Source organism: Panthera tigris, chromosome D2 (assembly GCF_018350195.1).
Source record: "Panthera tigris isolate Pti1 chromosome D2, P.tigris_Pti1_mat1.1, whole genome shotgun sequence".
Classification (NCBI taxonomy): Eukaryota; Metazoa; Chordata; class Mammalia; order Carnivora; family Felidae; genus Panthera; species Panthera tigris.
The window spans coordinates 53,831,843-53,855,922 of record NC_056670.1 but is presented as its reverse complement, the minus strand read 5'-3'; the positions used below and the strand labels follow the sequence as shown (position 1 = coordinate 53,855,922).

General features: G+C 37.6%; 1 protein-coding gene and 1 non-coding gene across 2 annotated transcripts in view; one reads left to right on the top strand and one right to left on the bottom strand.

Annotated features, from left to right (window-relative positions):
• LOC102957879 (cytochrome P450 2C41-like) overlaps positions 1-24,080 on the bottom strand; it is a 43,305-nt gene that overhangs the window by 3,480 nt on the left and 15,745 nt on the right. Inside the window, exons 6-9 of the mRNA XM_015536660.2 lie at positions 23,751-23,911; positions 20,071-20,247; positions 16,102-16,243; positions 9,884-10,071 (exon numbers count right to left, since the gene is read on the bottom strand). Of these exons, the coding sequence (XP_015392146.2) occupies positions 9,884-10,071; positions 16,102-16,243; positions 20,071-20,247; positions 23,751-23,911 (668 nt within the window). The remainder of the gene's footprint in view (positions 1-9,883; positions 10,072-16,101; positions 16,244-20,070; positions 20,248-23,750; positions 23,912-24,080) is intronic.
• On the top strand, positions 22,544-22,629 carry TRNAQ-UUG. Its single transcript has one exon. It is a non-coding gene; the product is annotated as a tRNA-Gln (tRNA).

The following is a 24,080-nucleotide window of genomic DNA, read 5'->3' as shown; positions in this document are numbered from 1 at the left end:
CTGAAGAAGACACAAAGAAATGGAAAAACATCCCATGCTCATGGATTGGAAAAACACATATTATGAAAATGTCTATACTGCCCAAGGCATTCTACATGTTCAGTGTAATCTCTACCTAAATAACACCATCATTTTTCACAGAGCTAGAACAAACAATTCTAAAATTTGTATAAAACCAGAAAAGACCCCAAATAGCCAAAGCAATATTGAAAAAGAAAACCAAAGCTGGAGGCATCCCAATTCTGGACTTCAAGCTATGTTACAAAGATGTAATTATCAAGACAGTATGGTACAGGCAGAAAAACAGACACATAGATCAATGGAACAGAATAGAAAGCCCAGAAATGGACCCACAAATGTATATGGCCAACTAATTTTCAACAAAGCAGGAAAGAATATCCAATGGAAAAAAAGACAGTCTCTTCAACAAATGGTGTTGGGAAAAGTGGAGGGCGACATGCAAAAGAGTGAACCTGGACCACTTTCTTATAACATACACAAAAATAAATTCCAAAGATGAAAAACCTAGATGTAAGACAGGAAACCATCAAAATCCTAGAGGAGAAAACAGGCAGCAACCTCTCTAACCTCAGTCACAGCAATTTCCTACTAGACACGTCTCTGGAGGCAAGGGAAACAAAAACAAAAATGAACTACTGGAACCTCATCAAGATAAAAGGCTTCTGCACAGTGAAGGAAACAATCAATAAAACTAAAAGGCAACTATGGAATGGGAGAAGATATTTGCAAATTACGTTTCAGATAAAGGGTTAGTATTCAAAATCTGTAAGAAACAGGCAGAAGACATGAATAGATACTTTTCCAAAGAAGACATCCAGATGGCTAACAGACACATGAAAAGATGCTCAACATCACTCATCATCAGGGAAATACAAATCAAAACCACACTGAGATACCAACTCACACCTGCCAGAATGGCTAAAATTAACAACTCAGGAAACAACAGATGTTGGTGAGGATGTGGAGAAAGGGGAACCCTCTTGCATTGTTGGTGGGAATGCAAACTGGTGCTGCCACTCTGGAAAACAGTAGGGAGTTTCCTCAAAAAGTTAAAAATAGAACTATCCTACGACCCAGCAATTGCACTACTAGTTATTTATCCAAAGGAAACAAAAACGATGACTTGAAGGGGCACACACACCCCAATGTTTATAGCAGCACTATCAACAATAGCCAAAGTATGGAAAGAGCCCAAATGTCCACTGACTGATGAACGGATAAAGATGTGGTATGTATACACACTCACACGTGCCCCCCCCCAACACACACAGGAATATTACTCAGCAATCAAAAAGAATGATCTTGCCATTTGCAACAACATGGATGGAACTAGAGCATATTATGCTAAGTGAAATAAGTCAAGGAGAGAAAGACAAATATCATATGATTTCACTCACATATGGAACAAGACAGATGAACATAGGGGAAGAGAAGGAAAAATAAAATAAGATAAAAACAGAGGGGGAGGCAAACCATAAGAGACTCTTAACTATAGAGAACTGAGGGTTGATGGAGGGAGGTGGATGGGAGATGGGCTAGATGGGTGGTAGGCATTAAGGAGGGCACTTGTTGGGATGAATGCTAGGCGTTACATGTAAGTGATGAATCACTAAATTCTGCTCCCAAAACCAATACTGACTACACTATGTTAACTAACATGAATTTAAATTTAAAAATAAAATTAAATGAAAATTTTAATTTAATTTAATTTAAAAAATAAAATAGAATAAAATGGAACCCTTTGCTGGTTCTTGAAAAGTCAGGAGTATTTAGAATCTTTTCATAGGGCTTTAAAATTTTTTTTAATGTTTATTTATTTTTGAGAGAGAGAGAGAACACAAATAGGGTAGGGGCAGAGAGATACAGAGACACAGAATCTGATGCAGGCCCCAGGTTCTGAGCTGTCAGCACAGAGCCCAATGCAAAGCTCGAACTCACGAACTGTGAGATCATGACCTGAGCTGGAGTCGGACGCTTAACCGACTGAGCCAGCTAGGCACCCCTCATAGGGCTTTTTAAAATAGAGGTCTGATCTGATTTAAAATGACTCTGGCAGGGTGCCTGGCTGGCCCAGTTGATAGAGCATGAGAGACTTGGTGTTGGAGTTGTGAGTTTAAGTCCCATATTGAGCACAGAAGTTACTTTTAAAAAATGACTCTGGCAAATCTACACAGATGGAAACAGATTCATGGTTGTCAGGGGCTGGAGGTGGGAAGGAGTAGGGAATGACTGTTTGATGGGTGCAGGATCTCCTTTTGGAGAGATGACAATGTTCTGGAAGTAGACAATATCTGTGGCTGCACAACACTGTGAATGTGCTCAGTTTCCCTGAATTGTGCACTTTAAAATAGCTAAAATGGAGGGGCACCTGGGTGGCTCAGTCGGTTGGGCATCCGACTGGCTCAGGTCATGATCTCACAGATTGTGAGTTCGAGCCCTGTGTTGGGCTCTGTGCTGACAGTCCAGAGCCTGGAGCCTGCTTCAGATTCTGTGTCTCCCTCTCTCTCTGCCCTTCCCATGCTCACATTCTGTTTCTGTCTCTCTCTCTCAAAAATAAATAAACATTAAAAAAATTTTTAAATAGCTAAAATGGTAACTTTTATGTTCTGTATATTTTACCACAATAAAAAAAAAAGAAAATATGCCCAAAAGGAAAAATGACTTCTTAGATAGTATTAACAAATACACCAACGAGTACTGAGTATTTATCTTTGGAATGCAATTTGTTTCTAATTTAAAACTGTGGGGAAATTCTTTGTTAGAGATTAATCCTGGTTAAACACACACACAAACACACACAAACTAAAATTGGAAAAATTATCATTTTTCAACAATTCAGGTAAAGATTATTAATTAGTGCTAAAACTGTTGGATCAAAGATTTGGGAAACAGGATATTTATAAGGTCTCAAAGTACCAGGCCATACATTTTTTTACTAATAACCTATGAAAAACAGAATTTCAGCAGTGGAGAATTATGGCAGATACCTTTTAAAAAATATATTTATATTTGAGAGAAAGAGAGTGCAAGTGGGGGAGGGGTAGAGAGAGAGAGGGAAACAGAATCTGAAGCAGGCTCAAGGCTCTGAGTTGTCAGCACAGAGCCCAATGTAGGGCTTGAACCCACAAACTGCGAGACCATGACCTGAGTTGAAGTACAACACTTAACTGACTGAGCCACCCAGGTGCCCCATGGAAGATATCTCCTTAATAAATGACTACCTTAGCATCACCAATAATGATATAAATTGATATTACATGTCTCTAGCCAAAACGTAATTCACTGGGACATACACAACATCACGTATGTAATGTTCTTCCCCAAAACACAGAACTTGAATCTAATCTAAAAAAACAAAAACAAAAACAAAAAAAATCGCACAGGGCTTCTGGGTGCTTCAGTTGATTGAACATCTGACTCTTGGTTTCAGCTGAGGTCATGATCGCAGGGTCATGGGATAGAGCCCCACGTCAGGCTCCGTGCTGAGCATGGAGCCTGCTGAAGATTCTCTCCCTCTGCCCCTTTCCCCTGCTCACATGCTCTCTCTCTTTCTCAAAAAAACACCAAAAACAAAAACAAAAAAATCATACAAAACCAGATTGAGGAATATTTTACATGACAACTATCCTGGACTCTTCCATAGTGTATTGAAATGAAATAAATAAAAGAAAAGGAACTGTTCTTTTTTTTTTTTTTTTAATTTTTAAAAAAATTAAAAAAAAATTTTTTTTTTTGGAACTGTTCTTTATAAAAGGGGCGTAAAGGGACAGATAATAAAATTGTATATTTATTCCTTTATTAGATACTAGAGGCCCCCTCAAAAAAAGCTATAAAAGATACTTTAGGGGGGGCACCTGGGTGGCTCAGTTGGTTAAGCATCTGACTTCAACCCAGGTCTTGATCTCACAGTTTGAGTTCAAGCCCCGCATTGGGCTCTCTGCCATCAGCATGAAGCCTGCTTGAGATCCTCTATCTCCCTCTGCCCCTCCCACACTGGCATTCTCACTACCTCTCAAAAATAAACAAACATTAAAAAAAAAAAAGATATTTTAGGATAACTGAAAAAATCTATAGCTATATTTTAGATAAAGTTATTGTATATATGATAATTCTTTGAGTGTGAATGCTATTACTGCTATGCAGAAGCCCTTGTTCTTACAAGACACATATGAAATATTTAGGTGTTAAGTGTGATAGACAGATCAATGGATACAGATAGATATGTACTTAAGATATAGATGTATACACATTTTCATATGTATTATTTATATAAACATAAAACATATACCATTGTGTGTGTTTAAATGCTACTGAGATTTTTTTTATTTTTTAAATTCAAAATTAGAAGGAAGTTCCATCCTCTAAGTTTATCATATTTAAGGTCTATAATTTTGTTTTCAATATTATTGCCTTGTGCATTTTAAAACAAGTAATATGTGGAAGTGTTACTTTAAGATTTAAAAAGCAAGTGTATTTTCAATAAATGGTGCTGGAAAAAGTGGGTGTCCCTAACAAAAGGAATGAAGTATAAACTACTTCACACTATAAGTGAAAATGAATTTTAAATGGATCGCAGACCTAAATACAAAAGCTAAGAGCATAAAACTTGTAGAAGAAAAGATAAGAGCAAATATTTGGGAACCTGCGTTGGCAAAAAATTTTCCAGATAGGACACAGAAACACAAGTCAAAAGAGAAATAACTGATAAATTGGACTCCATCAAAATTCAAAACTTCTGCTCTCTGAAAGACATTCTTTGGAAGAAAGAAAGAAAGAAAGAAAGAAAGAAAGAAAGAAAGAAAGAAAGAAAGAAAGAAAGAAGGAAAGAGGGAGGGAGGAAGGTAGGAAGGAAGGAAGAAAAGGAAAGAAGAAAAAGCAAGCAAGCAAGCAAGCAAGCAAGCCCTTTACAGATTGAGAGTGAATATTAGCAACACTTACATATAATAAAAGACTTGTGTATACAATATATAAAGGATTGCAATAATTAAATAAGACAAACGACCCAATACAAAATAGGAATATAATTTGAGAACTCGACCAAAGAATATATATGAATAGTCAATCAATACATGAAGAGAAGCCCAACATCATTATCCATCCAGAAAATAGAAATAAAACAAAATGTGACGTCACTACATAACCACTTATAGTACCTAAAATTTAAAAACACCGACAATGTGGCACCTGGGTGGCTCAGTAAGTTAAGCACCCGATTCTTGAGTTTGGCTCAGGTCATGATCTCACAGTCGTGAGTTCAAACACTGCATCAGGCTCCGCACTGACAGCACAGAATCTGCTTGGGATTCTCTCTCCCTCTCTCTCTGCCTCTCCCTCACTCATGTTCTCCCTCCCTCCCTCCCTCTCTCTAAAAATAAATAAATAAACATTAAAAAAAAAAAAAGGACCATTAATGGCAAGTGATGGAAGGTACCTGAAGCAATTGGAACTCTCACACATTGCTAGCAGGAATGTAAAATATCACAGCCACATTTAGAAAATATTTGATGGTTTTTTATAAAGTTAAACAGTTAAGCAAAAGTCCCATTCCTAAGCATTCACCCAAAAGAAATGAAAATTTATATCCACACAAAAACCTGTATGCAAATGTTCACAGCACTTTTATTCAAATAGTCTCAAACTGGAAACAACCCAAATACCCATCCAGTAGTGAATGGATAAACAATTTGTGGTACTCTGTAGGATAGAAAATCATTCATCAAAAAAAAGAACAAATTAATGATAAGTGCAATAACAAAGTGCAATAAATCTCAAATACATTCTGTCACATAAAAAAGATAAAGGCTTATTTATATTGATTACAAGTTATTCTATTTATGCCACATTCTATTACATTGCATTCTTGAAAAGGCAAAACCGTAGAACCCAAAACAGATCAGTGGTTACCAAGAACTGGAACTGGGGGAAGTGGATTGATTGTAAAAGGAGAATGAGGGAACTTTTTTGAGATGATAGAAATGTTTTACATCTTGGTTGTGGTGGTAGTTACTTGACTTCACATATTGGTCAGAACTCATTAGACTTTACCCTTAAAAATATGAATTTTCTTTTGTATAACTTATACCTCAAGTTAAAAATAGAGGAATGCACTAAGTCACAAAAAGCACATATGGTGAAAAATAGGTCTCCCTCCCATCTAAATACTTTCCAAAAACAACTATTCATAACCAGTGATATGTTCTTCCAGGGAATATGCCCTTCCAAAGAGAATATATATATAAGGCAAATAAATCTACATGTTTATTTCGCCTATCACCTTCTTCTTTTTTTTTTTTTATCAAATGACAAGCATTCACTACATCTTGATTTTTTTAATTTTACTTGAATTTGAGAGGCACAGCAGGAATTTTATTAGAAATTCTAGAATCATTGATGAAAATCATCTCAAGATGCAGTGCTTCCATAGATGCATTGTTTAGCCTTCTAAACAAGATATAATTTGAAAGTGCATTTAGCCTTACTTAGAGGCAACGATGTCATTGTCATGCTTTAGTACTTGTTTCATAAAAAGAAATAAAAATCTTATTTTTTATTTAATAAAATAATTGGGTACTGGCCCATATCAACACATATACATCTGCCTTATTCATGCTATATATGAATGTATCATTACACTACTGATGAACATTTAGATAGTTAAGAATATTTTTTTAGGGGCACCTGTGTGGCTCAGTTGGCTAAGCATCTGACTCTTGATTTTGGCTCAGGTCATGACCCAGGGTTGTGGGATCAAGCCCCATGTTGGGCTCAGTGCTGAGCATGGAGCCTGCTTAAGATATATTCTCTCTCTCTCTCTCTCTCCCTCCCTCCCTCCCTCCCTCCCCTGCTCTCTCTCTCTCTCAGAAACAAAAACAGAATGTTTTTATTATAAACAGTGATGCAAGGACACATTTTTTGAACATTCCTCTGTTAGCACCTGTAGTGGATACCAAGAATTATAATTCTTGCGTTATAAGATTCTATATTTTATTTCTGATAGATATTGCCAAAATGTCCTCCAAAAAAGATGTACTTATCTACAATCCTGCCACTGGTGATTGAAAGTGCTCATTTACACACACCCTCACCAATACAACATTTTCTCAGCCTTTGACTTCATCAGTCTAATAAGTAAAAATGGTCATAGTTTTAGCTTGTATTTTGTATATGTTACCTGGTTGAATTCTTGCAACATTCTAGTGACGTAAAGGTCAGTGCTATCAACAGTTTACAAATGAGAAAACCAAGGCACATAGGATTAAGAAATTTATTCAAGATTATAGTAAAGGGTAACCGAGCCAGAGTTTATACGGAGGTTATCCTCCTGAATTTATCTCCTGCTGCCTTGCATTTCAAATATCTACTTGAGTTTTCCATTTTTAGGATACAGTTGGCAGAAGAAAGTGCCTGGTTCATCTAGAAAACCTAGAAAAGAAATAGCCCTCTCTGCACAAGTGTCACTTCTTTCACCCTTCTGCCCTAAGCATGCAACTGTGATTCTGACGAGGCATTTTCCTGGCTGGGAAATAACCTGAAAGCCAGATGAAGCCCAAATGGTTTTCTGCAACTCAGAGGAAGTCATCCCTCCCCCAAAGGTTTTTTGTTTGTTTAATATGTAAATCCATGTCTTTTAAAAATTATTTTAGAGAGAGAGAGAAAGCATGGGTGTGCAAATGCTAGTGGATGAGAGGGGCAAAGGGAGACAGATTCCTAAGCAGGCTTGACCTCAGCGTGGAGGGGGATGCGGGGCTCAATCCCAAGACTCTGGGATCATGACCTGAGCTGAAATCAAGAGTTGGACGCTCAACCGACTGAGCCACCCAGGCACCCCAAAGTGTTTTTTTTAAGTTTATGTATTTTTTTTAGTAGTCTCTACACCCAGTGTGGGGCTTGAACTCACAATCCCAAGATCAAGAGTCGCATGCTCTGCCGACTGAGCCAGCCACGCACCAGCCCTCCAAAGTTGTTTTTATCAACCATTTCAAAGTTATATACAGCATGACTATTTTAGCTTATTTTTCTACATCAGCTCAACAAATATAAACATTTGTTTTCATGAAAGTGTAAATACACAATCCTTCATCTGAACCTCCTGAGGCCTAATGTGTTTTCAAATTAAGTACTATTTGATGATTTTAGAAAGGTATTATGATGTATATGCCATAAATTTTAAAATACTCCCAATAATGTGGTATCATATAATCAAACACATTGATACCTCTTTAGCAAAACATGAATATTCACACAAAGTGCATCAATAAGGAACATATAGATTGATTCACTTCAGTTCAAGATTCTGGCCACTGAAAGGAATTGTACTTCGATTTATTTTTAATTTTCTGAGTTTTTAATATTGCAGAATAAAGGTTTTAACATAAAGTTTCAAGTATTAAAAACAACAGCAACAACTTAGATCGGTTCTGTCCAACACAGTAGCCTTGAGTGATCCATGATTATTTATATTTAAATTAAAGCTCATTGCAAGTATATAAAATTTAAAGTTCAAGTATTAATTATTAAAACAAATATTGGGGCACGTGGGTGGCTCAGTTGGTTAAGCATCTGACTTCGGCACAGGTCATGATCTCACTACTTGTGAGTTCAAGCCCCGCTTCAGATTCTGTGTCTCCGTCTCTCTCTGTCCCTCCCCTGTTTGCTCTCTGTCTCTGTCTCTGTCTCTCTCTCTCTTTCTCTCTCTCAAAAATAAATAAACATTAAAAAATATACATTAAACCAGACTGAAGAATTCTGTGTATAGAAATTACAAATAAATCCACAAATTATTAGCACTAAGTCAATTTGGAAAGGTTGCTAGATGTAAGGTCATCAAAATAATAAAATCAAGTATATTTCCATATAACAAAAAAAGTAGAAAAGGCATTTTAAAAATTATACAATCTATAGTAACATCAAAAATACCACTCATCTAGGAAAAACCTAATAGATATACAAGCCACTGCACTGAAAATATTGAAAAAATTAAAGAAAGTCCAAATAAATTGGTAGAATATGCCATATCCATGAATTGAAAGATTCAAGATACCAACATGTCAATTCTTTCTAAATTATTTTATTATCACCCTGATAAAAATCACAGCCAAATGCTTTGGTTTATTGACAAACTGATACTCAAATTTATTTGGAAATGTAAAGGCTAAGAGTAGCCAAAACAATATTAAAGAAGCAGAACAAATTTGGAAGACTTACACAGCCAAATACCAAAACCTGTCATAAACGTATGTAGCCTCAGTGGGGCGCCTGGGTGGCTCGGTCGGTTAAGCATCTGACTCTTGATTTCGTTCAGGTCATGATTTCATGGTTCGTGAGGTCACAATCTCATGTTTCATGAGTTTAAGCCCTGCATAGGGTTCTGCACTGGCAGCGTGGAGCCTGCTTGGGATTCTCTCTCCTCTCTGCCCCTCCCCCACTCACGCTGTCGCTGTCTCTTAAAATAAATAAATAGGGGCGCCTGGGTGGCTCAGTCAGTTAAACGTCCGACTTAGGATCAGGTCATGATCTCATGGTTTGTGAGTTCGAGCCCCCTATCGGGTTCTGTGCTGACAGCTCAGAGCCTGGATTCTGCTTCATATTGTGTCTCCCTCTCTCTCTGTCCCTCCCATGCTCATGCTCTGTCTTTCTCTGTCTCTCAATAACAAATAAACATTACAAAATTTAAAAAAATAAAATAAATAAACTTTAAAAAAAGGTCTGTAGCCTCAAACTGGAAACAACACAAAATCCATCAAGCTGCCACATATATGAGTTTTGCACCTTTCTCATCTTGTATTGGTAGAAGACTGAGCCAATAGTGAGAACAGGGGAACTTCAAGAGCACTAAAGTCAGTGTAGGAGAAATATCTCTTACCTTGGGGATGACATAGTTTCTGAATTTAATGTCACGGGTCACTGCATGTGGCAGGTTGACTGGGATAAGGTCAATGTACCTCTGGATCTCATGCAACACTGCATTCATGTAGGGCATGCGGCTCCTGTCCTGCATGCAGGGGCTCCGGTGTCTGCCAATTACATGGCCAATCTCTTCCTGGATTTTAGCTGATAAAACACAAATAAGACTGATGAAAAAAGTGAAAAATGCATAGACATTTGCATGCCAACTCAGGTTATCTGAACACTTTGAAGGTATTCCAACATCATCATAAACATCGGCTATGTGCCCAGAAGTACATCTGAGAGAGTTGCCGTAATATTGACACATATGACTCCAGACAAGCTAGGCTTTGAGATCAATCTGTGCACACCTATGATAAGCATAGGTTAATAGTACATTTTAACTCAAGAAATCACTGTCCTCAAAGAAAGGAAAACAGGGATTAAGTATTTTTTTCATATCAAAATAATGTTTTAAAAATCAAATTCTATAACTGATGTGTATGTATGTATGGTTTGTGTGACTGTATGTATGTTGTATGTGTATAGTTATTTGCACCTTACAATGATATCTTCTCTCATCCTCACATTTCCCAAAGGTTTGAGATTTTGAAAGATTTGAAAGATTCTAGCAGTTTCTTCTGAAATTTATGCTTCACGTTTCTAAATATTGACTATTCCTATTTCTCAACTTACTAATTTTTTATTTTTTTCTTTATTCTATTTTTATTTCTTTATTTTTAAGTAGGTTTCATGCCCAGCACAGAGCCCAACGCAGGGCTTGAACTCATGACCATGAGGATCAAGACCTGAGCTGAGATCAAGAGCAGGACGCTTAACTGACTGAGCCACCCAAGTGCCCCCACAACTTACTCATTTTTAGAGAATGTCTAATGATGTTCCGGTAAGAGAGATCAGGACTTATTTTTCAACCCCCACCTCATACAAAATGCACACATCCACAGACAGATACATACACACACATGCTTCCCCTTGTTCCATTTTCCCCAATATATTCATATAATTTCTGATTATCTCAATATTCATTGTTTATATTATGACTATAATAAATATTACATAAGTGTGACAACTATGATTATGTTTCATTTTTTGTACATTCTTGGTTTTATTTGTACATTCTTTGCTTATTTCAATTCCTACTTTTTAGATGCTAATTTAGAATTATGGCAACTGCTCAGGTAGATGTTTCAAACTCCTAGTAATAATTTTTCTAATTACTGGTAAACCTCAAATAACTGATCCTTTCTCTTTTCTTCTTGGGTATGTCCTCTCACATCTGCTTTGTCCACCTAGTCCAATTTGAAATGGATATTTTCTAAGCCTGGTGCCCAGTACATTCTCACTTCCATTCTCCTACATGAGACCTCCTGATTCCTGGAGCCCATGACTTCCTCTGACTTGATTTCAGACGTCTGCATAGAGCATACACTCTAGTATATTTTTTTTAATTAAAAATTTTATTTTATTTTATTTTTTTATGTTTATTTACTTTTCAGAGAGAGACAGAGATAGAGTGTGAGCAAAGGAGGGTCATAGAGAGAGGGAGACACAGAATCTGAAGCAGTCTCTGGGCTCTGAGCTATCTGCACAGAGCCTGACGCAGGGCTCAAACCCACAAACTGCAAGATCATGACCTGAGCTGAAGTCAGAGGCTTAACTGACTGAGCCACCCAGGCGCCCCTAATTAAAAAAAATTTTTTAAAGCAATCTCTATACCCAAAGTGGGGCTCAAACTTATAACCCTGATATCAAGAGACACATGTTCTACTGACTGAGCCAGTGTATTTCTAAGAAAATAAAATCAGAGGGTAAGTTTTTTGCCAACTTGTAGATCTGAAAATATCCTTTAATACTCAGGATATAGTTGCTCTTGAGAATTCTAATGCCATACAGTACTTTATTTATCTCTGAAAGTTTTTACGAATTTTTCTTTAATCATGGTGTTCTGTAATTCCATGACCCTCTGTCTTAGGGAGGATATTATTATTTCATTCACTTTGCTGGGAATTTGGTGAGAGTTTTCTGTCTAGATGGCAGAAGAGGGAGGTCTTTTCTCTGGAGTTGTTCATTCTCTGAGGTCTATATCTGGCTGCTGAATTTTAGGAAGAGGATAGAGAAAGGAGCTAAGGGCCTCAGAATTCAAGTAAACTATTACTTAGCCTTTCTTTTTCAGCCCTACACTTCACTCTTTCTCTGTCTCTGCCAAGTGTCCCTGAGGGCAAGGTCTCTTAGGTTCAGTTTCTCTAGAGAGTGAGCTCCCTTTTCTGTGGAGGGAAAACAGTTACCTGCTAAGAGAAGTTGTAGCAGGAACCTAGGCAGGGAGAGCCTCCTGTTTTCTACTCCAATCTCCCTCTACCTTTCTTGAGATTTGGTTCTTTCAATACTGAGCCTTATGTAGTTGTAGGGGCTTGTTTTCCCAGACTAAATCTTCCTTCTTTGACATTTAGCTTACAACTTCAATCTCCCTCCTGAGATGGTTATCAGCCCTCCATTCACTCTCTATGCTTTAGAAATTTGTTGAAGATTTGATAACTGTTTTGCTGTGCTTCTCTTCTCCAACTGAAACAGTAGTGCTCATTTATAATTAATTTATCATCATTTCAATGGGATTCTGATTCAGAAAATCATGTGTATAACTGATCTGCTGTGCACAACCAGAATATTCTTGAAGTTTTAAAAACATTTTTTAAGTTGTTCTTAGTTCGCAAAAGATAAAAACTATTGACCCAAAAAGAAATTGTTGTCGCAAACACCATTTTCCGGACTCAGACTTCTGAAATAATAAAATTCCTTTAGAAGTGTGACATCAGTATAAGAAAAGGCTAATATTCCTGATGAACACAGATCAAATTCTCAAACAAAAACAAAAACAAAAACAAAACAACAAAAAACCCTAACAAACTGACTTCAACAGCACCCTGGAAGGATCATACACCATGATCAAGCTTGATTTATCACTGGGATGTCTGGGTGGTTCAGAATACTCAAAAAGATAAATATGATACACTGTATTAACAGAATGAAGGACAAAAATGATATAATCATCTCAGTAGATGCAGAAAAAGCATTTGACAAAGTTTAACATCCTTTCATGATTAAAAAAATTCTCAACAAATTACATATAAAAGGAATGTACCTCAATATAATAAAGGCCATACATGACAAGCCAAGGACAACATCATACTCAGTGGTGAAATGCTGAAAGTTTTCTCCTTTAAGATTAGGAACAAGACAAGGATGCCTACACTTGCCACTTTTATTCAACATAGTACTGGATTAGCCTGAGCAATTAAACAAGAAAAATAAATAAGAGGCATCCATACTGAACAGAAAGAAGTTAAATGGTGTCTGTTTGCAGATGACATGATCTTATATATAGAAAATCCTACAGACTTCACCAAAAATTGTTGGAATAAACAAATTCAGTAAAGTAGAAAGATATAACTCAATATATAAAAATCAGTTGTGTTTCTATACACTAACAATGATCTATCTGAAAGAGAAATTAGACAATTCCATTTACAATGGCATCAAAAAGAATAAAATGCTCAGTAACAAATTTAGCCAAAGAGGTGAAAGATATGTACACTGAAAACTATAGAACATTGATTAAAAAATTGAAGAGGACACAATTAAATGGAAAGATATCCTGTGGTCATGGATTAGAAGAATTAATATTGTTAAAGTGCCTATATTAACTAAAGTAATCTACTCCAATGTAATCCTTACCAAAATTCCAATGACATTTTTCACAAAAATAGAAAAAGAAATCCTAAAGTTCATACTAAACCACAGAAGACCCTGAATAGACAAAGCAGTCTTGAGAAAAAAGAACAGAGCTGGAGGTACCGTGCTTTCTGATTTCCAGCCCTATTACAAAGCTACAGTAATCAAAACGGTAGAATACGGGGGCACCTGGCTGGCTCAGTCAGTAGAGCATGAGACTCTTGACCTCGGGATTGTGAGTTTGGGCCCCACATAGGGCTTAAAGTTTACTCAAAAACAACAACAACAAGAAAGGAAACAATCAATAAAATGAAAAGGTAACCTATGGAATAGAAGAAAACATCTGCAAAGCATGTATCTGATGAGGGATTAATATTCAAAATACATAAGAAACTCATACTGCTCAATAGCAAAAAATTAACAACCTAAAATAAAATGGGCACAATACCTGAATACACATTTTTCCAAAGAAGACATACAAATGGCCTATGGATATATGAAAAGGTACTGAATATCAGGGACGTGTTGATCAAAACCACAGTGAGATATCACCTTACACCTGTTAGTATGGCTATTATCAAAAAGACAGGAGATAAAAAATATTAGTAAGGATGCAGAAAAAAAGAGAACCCTGTAAACTGATGATAGGAATGTAAATTGGTACAGCAATTATAGAAAACAGTAGAGAGGTTGCTGAAAAAATTAAAACCTGAACTAACATTGATCCAACAATTCTACTTCTGGGCATATATCCACAGAAAAGGAAATCAGTATCTCAAAGAGATCTCTGCACTCTCATGTTCATTGCAGCATTATTCACAATAGCCAAGATATGGAAACACCTAAGTGTTCATTGATAGATGAACAAAGAAAAGGGTAACAACAGAATATTATTTAGCCAATAAAGAAGAAAATCTGGCATTTGCAACAACATGGATGAAACTAAAGGATACTACACTAAGTAAATATGCCAGACACAAAAAGACAAATACTGCATGATCTCACATATATGTGGAATCTAAAAAAGTCAAATTCATAGGAGCAGCAAGTAGAATGGTGGCTGCCAGAGGCTGGGGGTGGGGGAAATGGAGAGATATTGGTCGAAGGGTTCAAACTTTTAAAATGAATAAATTTGGGTGTCTAATGTACAACATGGTGACTGTGATTAATACTTTATTGTACACTTGAAATTTGCTAAGAGAGTAGATATTAAGAGTTGTCACCATACCCTCCTCCTCCAAAAGGTAACTATGTGAGATGGTAAATATGTTAATTAGCTTGATTGTGGTAATCATTTCACAATGTACATGTATATGAAATCATCACATTATATACTATAAGTATATACAATTTTTACTTGTTAATTATATCTCAAAAAGGTGGAAAAATATAGTTGTTTAAAAAGGAAAAAAATGGGGTGCCTGGGTGTCTCAGTCGGTTAAAGTGTTTAACTCTTGATCTCAGCTCAGGTCTTGATCTCAGGGTTGTGAGTTCAAGCCCCGCATTGGGCTCTGCTCTGGGCATGGAGCTTACTTAAAAATAAACAAAGTTAAAAAAAAATTAAAAGGGAAAAAAAAATCCTTTAAACCACATTGTGTCTAAATAGCATGTATCTTTTATAAATCTAACCTTCTAAAATACTTCCCAGACTGGAAATTTTCTCAGGCCGTCTCACTAAGTTTCTGCTATACTTCAACAAACATAGTTCCCATCTTCCCTACCTTACCATTAGAAAACTGCATATTCAGAATATTTCCCTTCCCTTCCCTTCTTTCTTTTCTTCTTTTTTTTCTTTCTTTTCTTTCTTTCCTTGTTTTCTTTCTTTCTTTCTTTCTTTCTTTCTTTCTTTCTTTCTTTCTTTCTTTCTTTCTTTCTTTCTTTCTTTCTTTTATTTCTTACAGCACAAGCAGAGGAGAGAGGCTGAGAGAGGGAGAGAGAGAAAGAGAGAGAACCTTAAGCAGGCTCCACACTCAGCATGGAGCCCGATGCAAAGCCCAATCCCATGACCCTGGAACCATGACCTGAGCTGAAACCAAGAGTCAGATGCTCAACTGACTCAGCAACCCCAGGAAAGATTTCTCCAAGAACACACCTACCATTCAAAGTGGCCTCTTTTAAGAAAACTGATATTCAACTTATGCTGGCCGTGCCTGCTATAAATCCTTTCCCATAAAATCTAGACATTTATCCAAAGTTCTTTTTGTTGATAAAATCCATAGCTTTCTGCTTTTGCTATTATTGCTCACACTGTCTTCACTTCTCAGTCATCCTCTGCTAGTGTGTGAATTTGCCTCACTTATCTCCCTTTTTCATATTTGGACAAATTAGAGCTGGTGGCACAGGAATTTCAGTAATGAAGCTTCTCTAAGAGAAACAAGATGGAAGCCCATACGAGTGTCTTCTCAACATCATTTCTGAAATTCACCCTGCCTACCATGCTGGCGGTACCTGTGACTTCCGGGTGCTTCAGCAGGAGTAGGAGAGCATATCTTAGGGTGGTGCTTGTGGTCTTTGTCCCAGCTCCAAACAAATCACTTGCAGTGGCTATCAAGTTTTCAATAGTGAACTCCAACTGCTGACTGTGGTTTTCCTAGGAATTATTCAACGCCATTATTTGATGGTTTGCCAGCACATGTCATTACAATAAATCCCAAATAGCATATTGTTATCAAGGGAAGCAAACTTAGAAACTGGAGAGGGCAGTGTTAAAATAATAACTGTATGGTATGGAAAACTGTATGCATTAGCTGACCCAATCTTCATTTCCTATTCCTTATCCCTTGCTTGCCTACAAATTCCACTTCCCAGCCTCCTTTGCAGCTACATTGGCCAAGCAATCTATTTCTTACCAATGGCCTATGGATGCTACTTTCTCTTTCCTTCTTCTTACTCAAAACACAGATATGTAGGTGGTGGTGGTGGTGTAGACATCATCTTGAAACACGAGTATTTGAGCATGAACATAAAGCCTACACACTAAGTGTGCTAAAGAAAAATAGAAGGCACCTGAGTCCATGATACTTCAGAGCTACTGTACATGTCCTGGACTGCTCTACATGAAATTCGCTGTACATGAGATAAATAAACCCACTACACTTTCTTAAAATATTTTTAATTGGGTTTTCTCTTGTAGGTAGGCAAACACAATCTGAATAGAGAGAAATGAGTAAATTAGAGCAATATCTCAAAAAATGGTATAAACCAAGATCGAGAATTTGCAATTCTCTTCTTCTGTTACAGAATTTACGTGGATTCTATATTGCCTAAAATCTCATTATGAGGTTGAAAATGTGCAAAAGCTAACATGACAGCACATCCTAGAACAGATTATTCTAGATGTGAGGCAGGAGGCAACTTGGAGTAGGAAACAAGTACAGGAATTAATGGGGATATAGAGATAGAAGAAATACTACAGACATGAAGACAGAAAATTTAAGCATTAACTGCTCATAAGGGATGAAGGAGAGTGTAGGGGAAATGCAGATGTTGAGGATAAGAGACTGACTGAATAGAGGTCTCATAAACTGTACATTGGGAGAGCAAAAGCACTTCACAAGGACAACCGAAGTTGGTTTAAGGTAAGGATGACACAAAGTCGATAATAACCATAGGGCCATTTGAAATACTTACTATGGAGGTCACTAAAATACAAATAATAATAATAATAATAATAATAATAATAATAATAATAATTTCTTCCTATCCCTTCCTATAGACCAGCATTAATTTAATAAGGTTTTTATAATCCCCAAGTGACCAGTGGCATGCCTAACATGTAATCAACTCCATTAAGACAGGCTTAACCCACTCAATAGCTGTACTTACTAGACCCACCAGTAACATCAACTTCACACAGTTTTCTAACATTGCCAACCCAAAATCACTCTAAAGCGAGGAAAAAGAATAGGGCACTAATAAACCATTTTTAGCATTTCCTACTGTTGAAGCGAATTTAAAGAATCAGTGCTTACATACAAATGGATTATCAATTTTAGCCAATTTTATGCCTAAGTTTTCTTGTAATTACGAGTTTTACATTTTTAGCTCTTACATTCAGGTCTTTGACCCACCACACTTCCTCCCAAGGTTAAATACAAAGTTATCATATGGCCCGGCAATTCTATCACCAGGTATATACCCAAGAGAAATTAAAGCATTTGTATATACAAAAACGTGTACACAAATGTCCATAGAAGTTTATTCATAATAACCAGAAAACCAGAAACAACCAAAATGTCCATCAACCAATGAGTGGCTATATAAAATATGGCATAGCCACTCCAGAACAATATTCAACCAAAGGAATGAAGTACTGATATAAGTTACATCAATGAACCTTGAAAACATGCTAAGTGAAAGAAGCTAGAACAAAAGACCACATACTGTAGAAGTCCATTAATATGAAACATCCAGAATAGCAAATCTATAAAGACAGAAAGTAGAGGAGTGATGCCTGAAGGGAGGATTCAGCAGGGGCAATGGAGATTTCTAATGGCGCGTATGGGGCTTCTTTTCAGGGTGATGAAAATGTTTGGTAATTGATTGCTGTGGTGTTGCAGAACTCTGAAAATACACAACTCCTGAATTGTACTTGAAATGTGTGAAGGGTTTGGTATGTAAATTATACTCTATGAAGATGTTAACAACAACAAAAAGGAATAAGATAGAATTTAAATACTATGATGAAGACCAGAGGAACAATGCAATTTTAAAATATAGTATTAAGGAAATACTGTTAATTGAAAGAGAGATGTCAGAGCCTTAATTAGCCCAGGATCAGTGGAGAGGCTTCCCAGCATTAAGAAAATTCCTCAAAATATGTGCAAAAAAAAAAAAAAAAAAAAAAAAATTCATGTAGGTGCATTCTTCTGGGAAGATGTCCATACTTAAAAAAAAAAAATTTTTTTTAACATTTATTTATTTTTTGAGAGACAGAGAGAGACAGAGCATTAGCAGGGGAGGGGCAGAGAGAGAGAGGGAGTCACAGAATCTGAAGCAGGCTCCAGGCTCTGAGCTGTCAGCACAGAGCCTGATTCAGGGCTTGAAATCATGAGCCGTGATATCATGACCTGAGCTGAAGTCGGATGCTTAACCGACTGAGCCACCCAGGTACCCCAAATGTCCATACTTTTTAATCAGATTCTCAAATCAGATGATCACCAGAGAGATAAAAATAATTGCCCTATCAGTAGAGAAAGAAGAGGGTGGAAGTAATTTGCTTCGTCCCTCTTCCAGTTTCTTCAAACCATTCTGTCTTCTTCACTTCATTCCACCCAGAATACATGATTTGAGCAGTCCAATTGACATGCATGGACAATTCTTTGACAGTCACCCTCATGGGCACCTTTGACTCCTTGCCATTTTAGCTTACTAACTGGTTTCTCATTTCTGCCCAGAGTTACAAGGTGATTAGATAAAATAATGATGGCCTCAGATGAAGGAATTTCCTTCTCTAGAATTAGCTCCTTAGGATACATTCTGGATTTGGTCTCTCCCCAGTTCAAAGAGGACTTTGTACCTCCACAAGTGTCCTTATGTCATCTACATTACTGTTGTCACATGATTTCCAACTTGATCCATCACTCATTCAGATTTATTATCTAAATCTTTCACTCCTTGGTTAAACTTCTCAAATGCTGTATCTGTTCTTATTACTAAAATTTCCCCTACAGTTCCTACTTATCCTCTCCTCCAACTAAAACCAGTCTCTATAGATCCCTGAGATGTGACAAGATGAACAATTTGATTTGATTTCAGGATCCTCTGTATTTCCATGGTCCAGACTCTTATCAAGCCAAAGTCCAAAGAAATGAAAAATCTCACGGTTGGTTCTGGAGTCCCATTCTTATCATACAGATCATTCTCCAGGGCTCCCAGGATAATTTCCCCCAATAATTACTTGCATTCCACTCTTGTGGCTCATACACCTACCTGATAAAATCAAAACTTGTCATGCCAACACTCGGGTTTACAGTTACTTGACAGACACCAATGTGCAACTCTGTATCTGTCCAAATTCATGTTTGGCTACACTCAGCGAAGACTTCTCTCTTCTATCCATCCAATCTCTTTGACAATACACACCCCTGAACCTCTCATCATACCACTCTACCAATCTGAAATTCCCTCCCCTATTCCTTATTGCAAATATTTGAGGATCTACATCAACCCTCAAAACAAGTGTACATTCTCTTTCTTCTCAGGTAGAAACCTAACAAACAGTTTCCATGTATTCCAGGTATTTAGCAATTCAATCTTAGATCTTCTATGATGCTCAATCCAGATCCATGCATACATAAGAACCTAAAGTGTTTGGCCAAGCATTTCTTGCCTATTGAAACATCCCCGATAAGTACAGAACTAATCAGTGAACCCCAAAAATGCAGGCAAATAAATGATCTGTCATCAACATTTTACCTGTTTCATTTTGATCAAGAAGTAATCAATGAAATCCCGAGGATTGTTAATGTCCAAGGATTCTTGGTGTTCTTTGATTTTCTCTAAAATATAATTGTATGTATAAGTAAAATTTTTAAATATTTTGCGATGACTTCCTGGGAGGTAATCAATGAGAGCAGGGAAACTATTGTAGATCTTAAGGATAAAAAAAAAAAAAAATTAATTATTAAATTAAAAACATTAAAGAAATGAGATGAAGAAAAAAATGGGTCTCTATCTTCTGGGGAAGCATTTAATGTGCATATAAAAGTAACTGTCTAATGCTCATAGGGATACTTACGGGAACAAACTCTGACCAGATGATGGAAGATAATAATAATTTCCTATACACATACATCAACCTCATAGTATTAAGGCATCTTTATGTCAATTCTCTCTTTTTTTAACTTAAATTTTTTAATTTTTTAAATTGTCATAGACTCTGGGTCTAGTGTTATTTCTTGCTAGATAAGTGGTGCCTCACGTCTGCTATAAACAACCTTCCGCCTGCTGTAAAAAACCTTTGTTTTGTATTGACCCAAACCCCTAACTCCGCATATCTTCAAACCCCTCTTTCGCTCATGTCCATGAGTTAATGTTCACAGTTTCATTGTCCCTTTGTTCACGTCCATTACCATGTTTGTAAGCCTTCTGATCCTAATAAAATGGAGCAAGGACCCTTAATCGGGGCTCTTGTCTTCTCCAGGACATTAGTCATCTCTCGCATTTTAATCCTGTGTCCTGCTTTCTTGCTGGGCAAGAAAGAACTCTAGACCCAGAGTCTATGACATTAAATGAGTTTATTTTTTCAAGTTTATTTATTTATTTTGGGAGAGTGAAAGTGTGGGGAGGGGCAGAGAGAGGGAGAGAGAGAACACCAAGGAGGCTCTGTGCCATCAGCACAGAGCCCGATGTGGGGCTCAATCTCATGAACCATGAGATCACATTGGCACTGAAATTAAGAGTTTGGATGCTCCACCGACTGAGCCACCCAGGCATGCCTATTTTTTAATTTTTAGAAAGAATGAGAGAGAATACAAGCAGGGCAGAGGGGCAAAGGGAGAGAGAGAGAGAGAAACTTTTTTTTTTAAGTTTATTTATTTTGAGAGAAGGTGCAGGTGCAAGTGGGGGGAGGGGCAGAGACAGAGAGAGAGGAGGGAGAGAAGTCCAAGCAGGCCCTGTGTGCTGTCAGCACAGAGCCCAACGTGGGGCTCAATCCCATGTCCCTGGGATCATGACCTGAGCCAAAATCAAGAGTTGGATGCTCAACTGACTGAAGTGACTGACCCACCCAGGTGCCCCAATTCTCTCATTTTTTAAATATTAATTCCTCCCTACAACCTTGAAATATAGAATGACACGAATTACTATGATTCACATTTTATAGATGAAGACCAAAGTTAAGGGAGTTTGGGCAACTTGATATATAGCACAAAGCTACTCCCTAGTCGGTGTTCCCTGGTAGCATCTGTGGTCCCAAACGTTTTCTCTTCTTAAAGGAGATATTCTCTTCCTTCCTAAATTAGCATACTTCTGTTAAGTAATGTGATGAAGAGGTCACTAAGTGAGTGGAGGACAAACCTTGTGGGCAATGGGAACCTTCCAGCAGGGGCCTGCATGCCCATGGAGTGATGTGGTCATGTTTCCAGGCAGTCACCAAAGTAGCTTATGGAAACTGAGGTTTGAGGTTTAGTGGAAAAATCACAGACCAGGGAACAAATGGGCTTGAATTGCACCAGCTCCATATTTGGACATTTGTCTTCTTGTCTGTGAAATAAAGGCTTCAACTATCTTTCTCAGATGCACACTCCAGGACGCTTGCCCTGGGCAGGAGTTCGGTATTCAAAAATTCACTTCACTGAGTATAACTGGTGAAAATGTCACAGTAGACAGCTCCAAAGGTAGGTCCCTCTCAAAAAAAGGCTGAAAATTTTAGCAAAAACCATGAGAATCAACTTGTCTGAACTCTAGAAAACAAAGCAATCAAGTGAATGCTGAATTAAGAAAAAGGTAACTTGAAAATGGCGGGAAAGCTTTGTGAAATTTTTAATTTGTCCTTGTCCCACCTCTTTCCTCAGTTTGGCAGGGGTCTTAACAAGAGCAGCTTCTTGCATGGGACTCTGGTTTCTAGTTCAAGAAAGAGTAGAGCTGACCATCCTCACAAAAAAATGTTTTCTCTGTTGCCACTTCTCTGGGGCAATCTGAAGGGCTCTGGTCTTTGTCTCATCTAACTTAGAACTCAGGGTGGAAAAGCAGTAGGTATGTCTCCAAAACTCTGTAAGGCAAATAAATGAATAACCCATAGCCTCCTCGGGCAAAGATTAGTTAAGGCATAGGATACAACATCAAAATCCTAGGAAGAAAAGCTGAGGAGAGAGTAACTTCTGGAAATTAGGGCATTCAAAAGCACCCATGTATACTGAGGAAGTTAGAAATTTAAAGTTTAGGGGGCGCCTGGGTGGCTCAGTCGGTTAAAGCGTCTGACTTTGGCTCAGGTCGTGATCTCATGGTTCGTGGGTTCGAGCCCCGCGTTGGGCTCTGTGCTGACAGCTCAGAGCCTGGAGCCTGCTTCGGATTCTGTGTCTCCCTCTCCCTCTGCTCCTCCCCCACTCACACTCTGTCTCTCTCTCTCAAGAATAAATAAACATTAAACAAAAAAAAAAAAAAAAAAAAAAGTTTAGAAAGCAGGACATAGGCTAAGAAAAGACCTCAGAAGACCCTAAGCTTTCACCTCTGGATGATCTTGGCTCAGCACAAGCTGAGAAAGAATTGAAAACAGTCTGATGAAAGCATTGAAGGAGTGTCCCAGCACAGAGCCAATCTGGAAAAATTCATTAGTTCCTTCCTCCCTCCCTCCCTCTCCCTCCCTCCCTTCCTTCCTGCCTTCCCCCTCCCTCCCTCCCTCTCTTTCCCTCCCTTCCTCTGTCCCTCCCTTCTTCCCTCCAGTTCTCTCTCTTTCTCCCCCTTCTCCCCCTCCCTTTCTCTCCCCACCCCCTCTTTCTCCCTTCATTTCAGCTCCTCACATTCAAGGAAACTTCCATCAAAACATTAGCTTAATACAAGCTAAAGGAACAGAGATTTCAGAGACCGCACATGACAAGAGACTTAGCAAAAACAGTTCAGAAAAGTCACTAAATAAACATCTACAGCCTATAGAAAGCAAAAAACCCAGCACACACGGGGGTGCCTGGGTGGCTCAGTCCATTAAGCATCTGACTTTGGTTCAGGTCATGATTTCATGGTTCATGAGTTCGAGCCTCATGATCTCATGGTTCGTGAGTTCAAGCCCCACATCGGCTCAGTGCTAACAGCTTGGAGTCTGGAGCCTGCTTTGGCTTCTGTGTCTCCCTCTCTCTCTGCCCCTCCCCCATTTGTACTCTGTCTCTCTCTCTCTCTCTCTCTCTCTCTCTCTCAAAAATAAAATAAAACATTAAAAAAAGTAAAAAAAAACACAAAAAAAACAATAGCACAAACCTATAGCAAGCAAAACAAACAAAACAAATCTCAAGAATGGAGAAGAATCTGATTTCCACAGTTACCACATTATAACATCCAAAATGTCTAGTTTTCATTCACTTCACAGCATGGTTCATACAGAATTTTGGACTTGGACAAAACAGTATAAGTAGCTTCTCAGGAAGAGAGGATCTTGACCTCACCTGGACCCATGAGGAGCTCAAAATCTTGCTGTTTTCATGAAATCTTTCCAGGAAGCCAAGTAAAGTCTGATGTGTATAATCAAAACGATTTTGGAAAATAATGGAGCAGACCATATTACAGGCAGCACAGCCCAGGACGAAAGTGGGGTCACAGGGTAAGGCTAAAGAATAGGAGAGATTTAAAAAAAAAAGAATAGGAAAGATTTATTAAATAGCATTAAAATATACAAATAAAAGTCTTTGTTGTTGATAACAGATAAAGGTAATTTTAGAACCTCTAAAGCAATATCTACCTAGCAATCCCTTTATCGGTGAAAATTTTAGTATGCT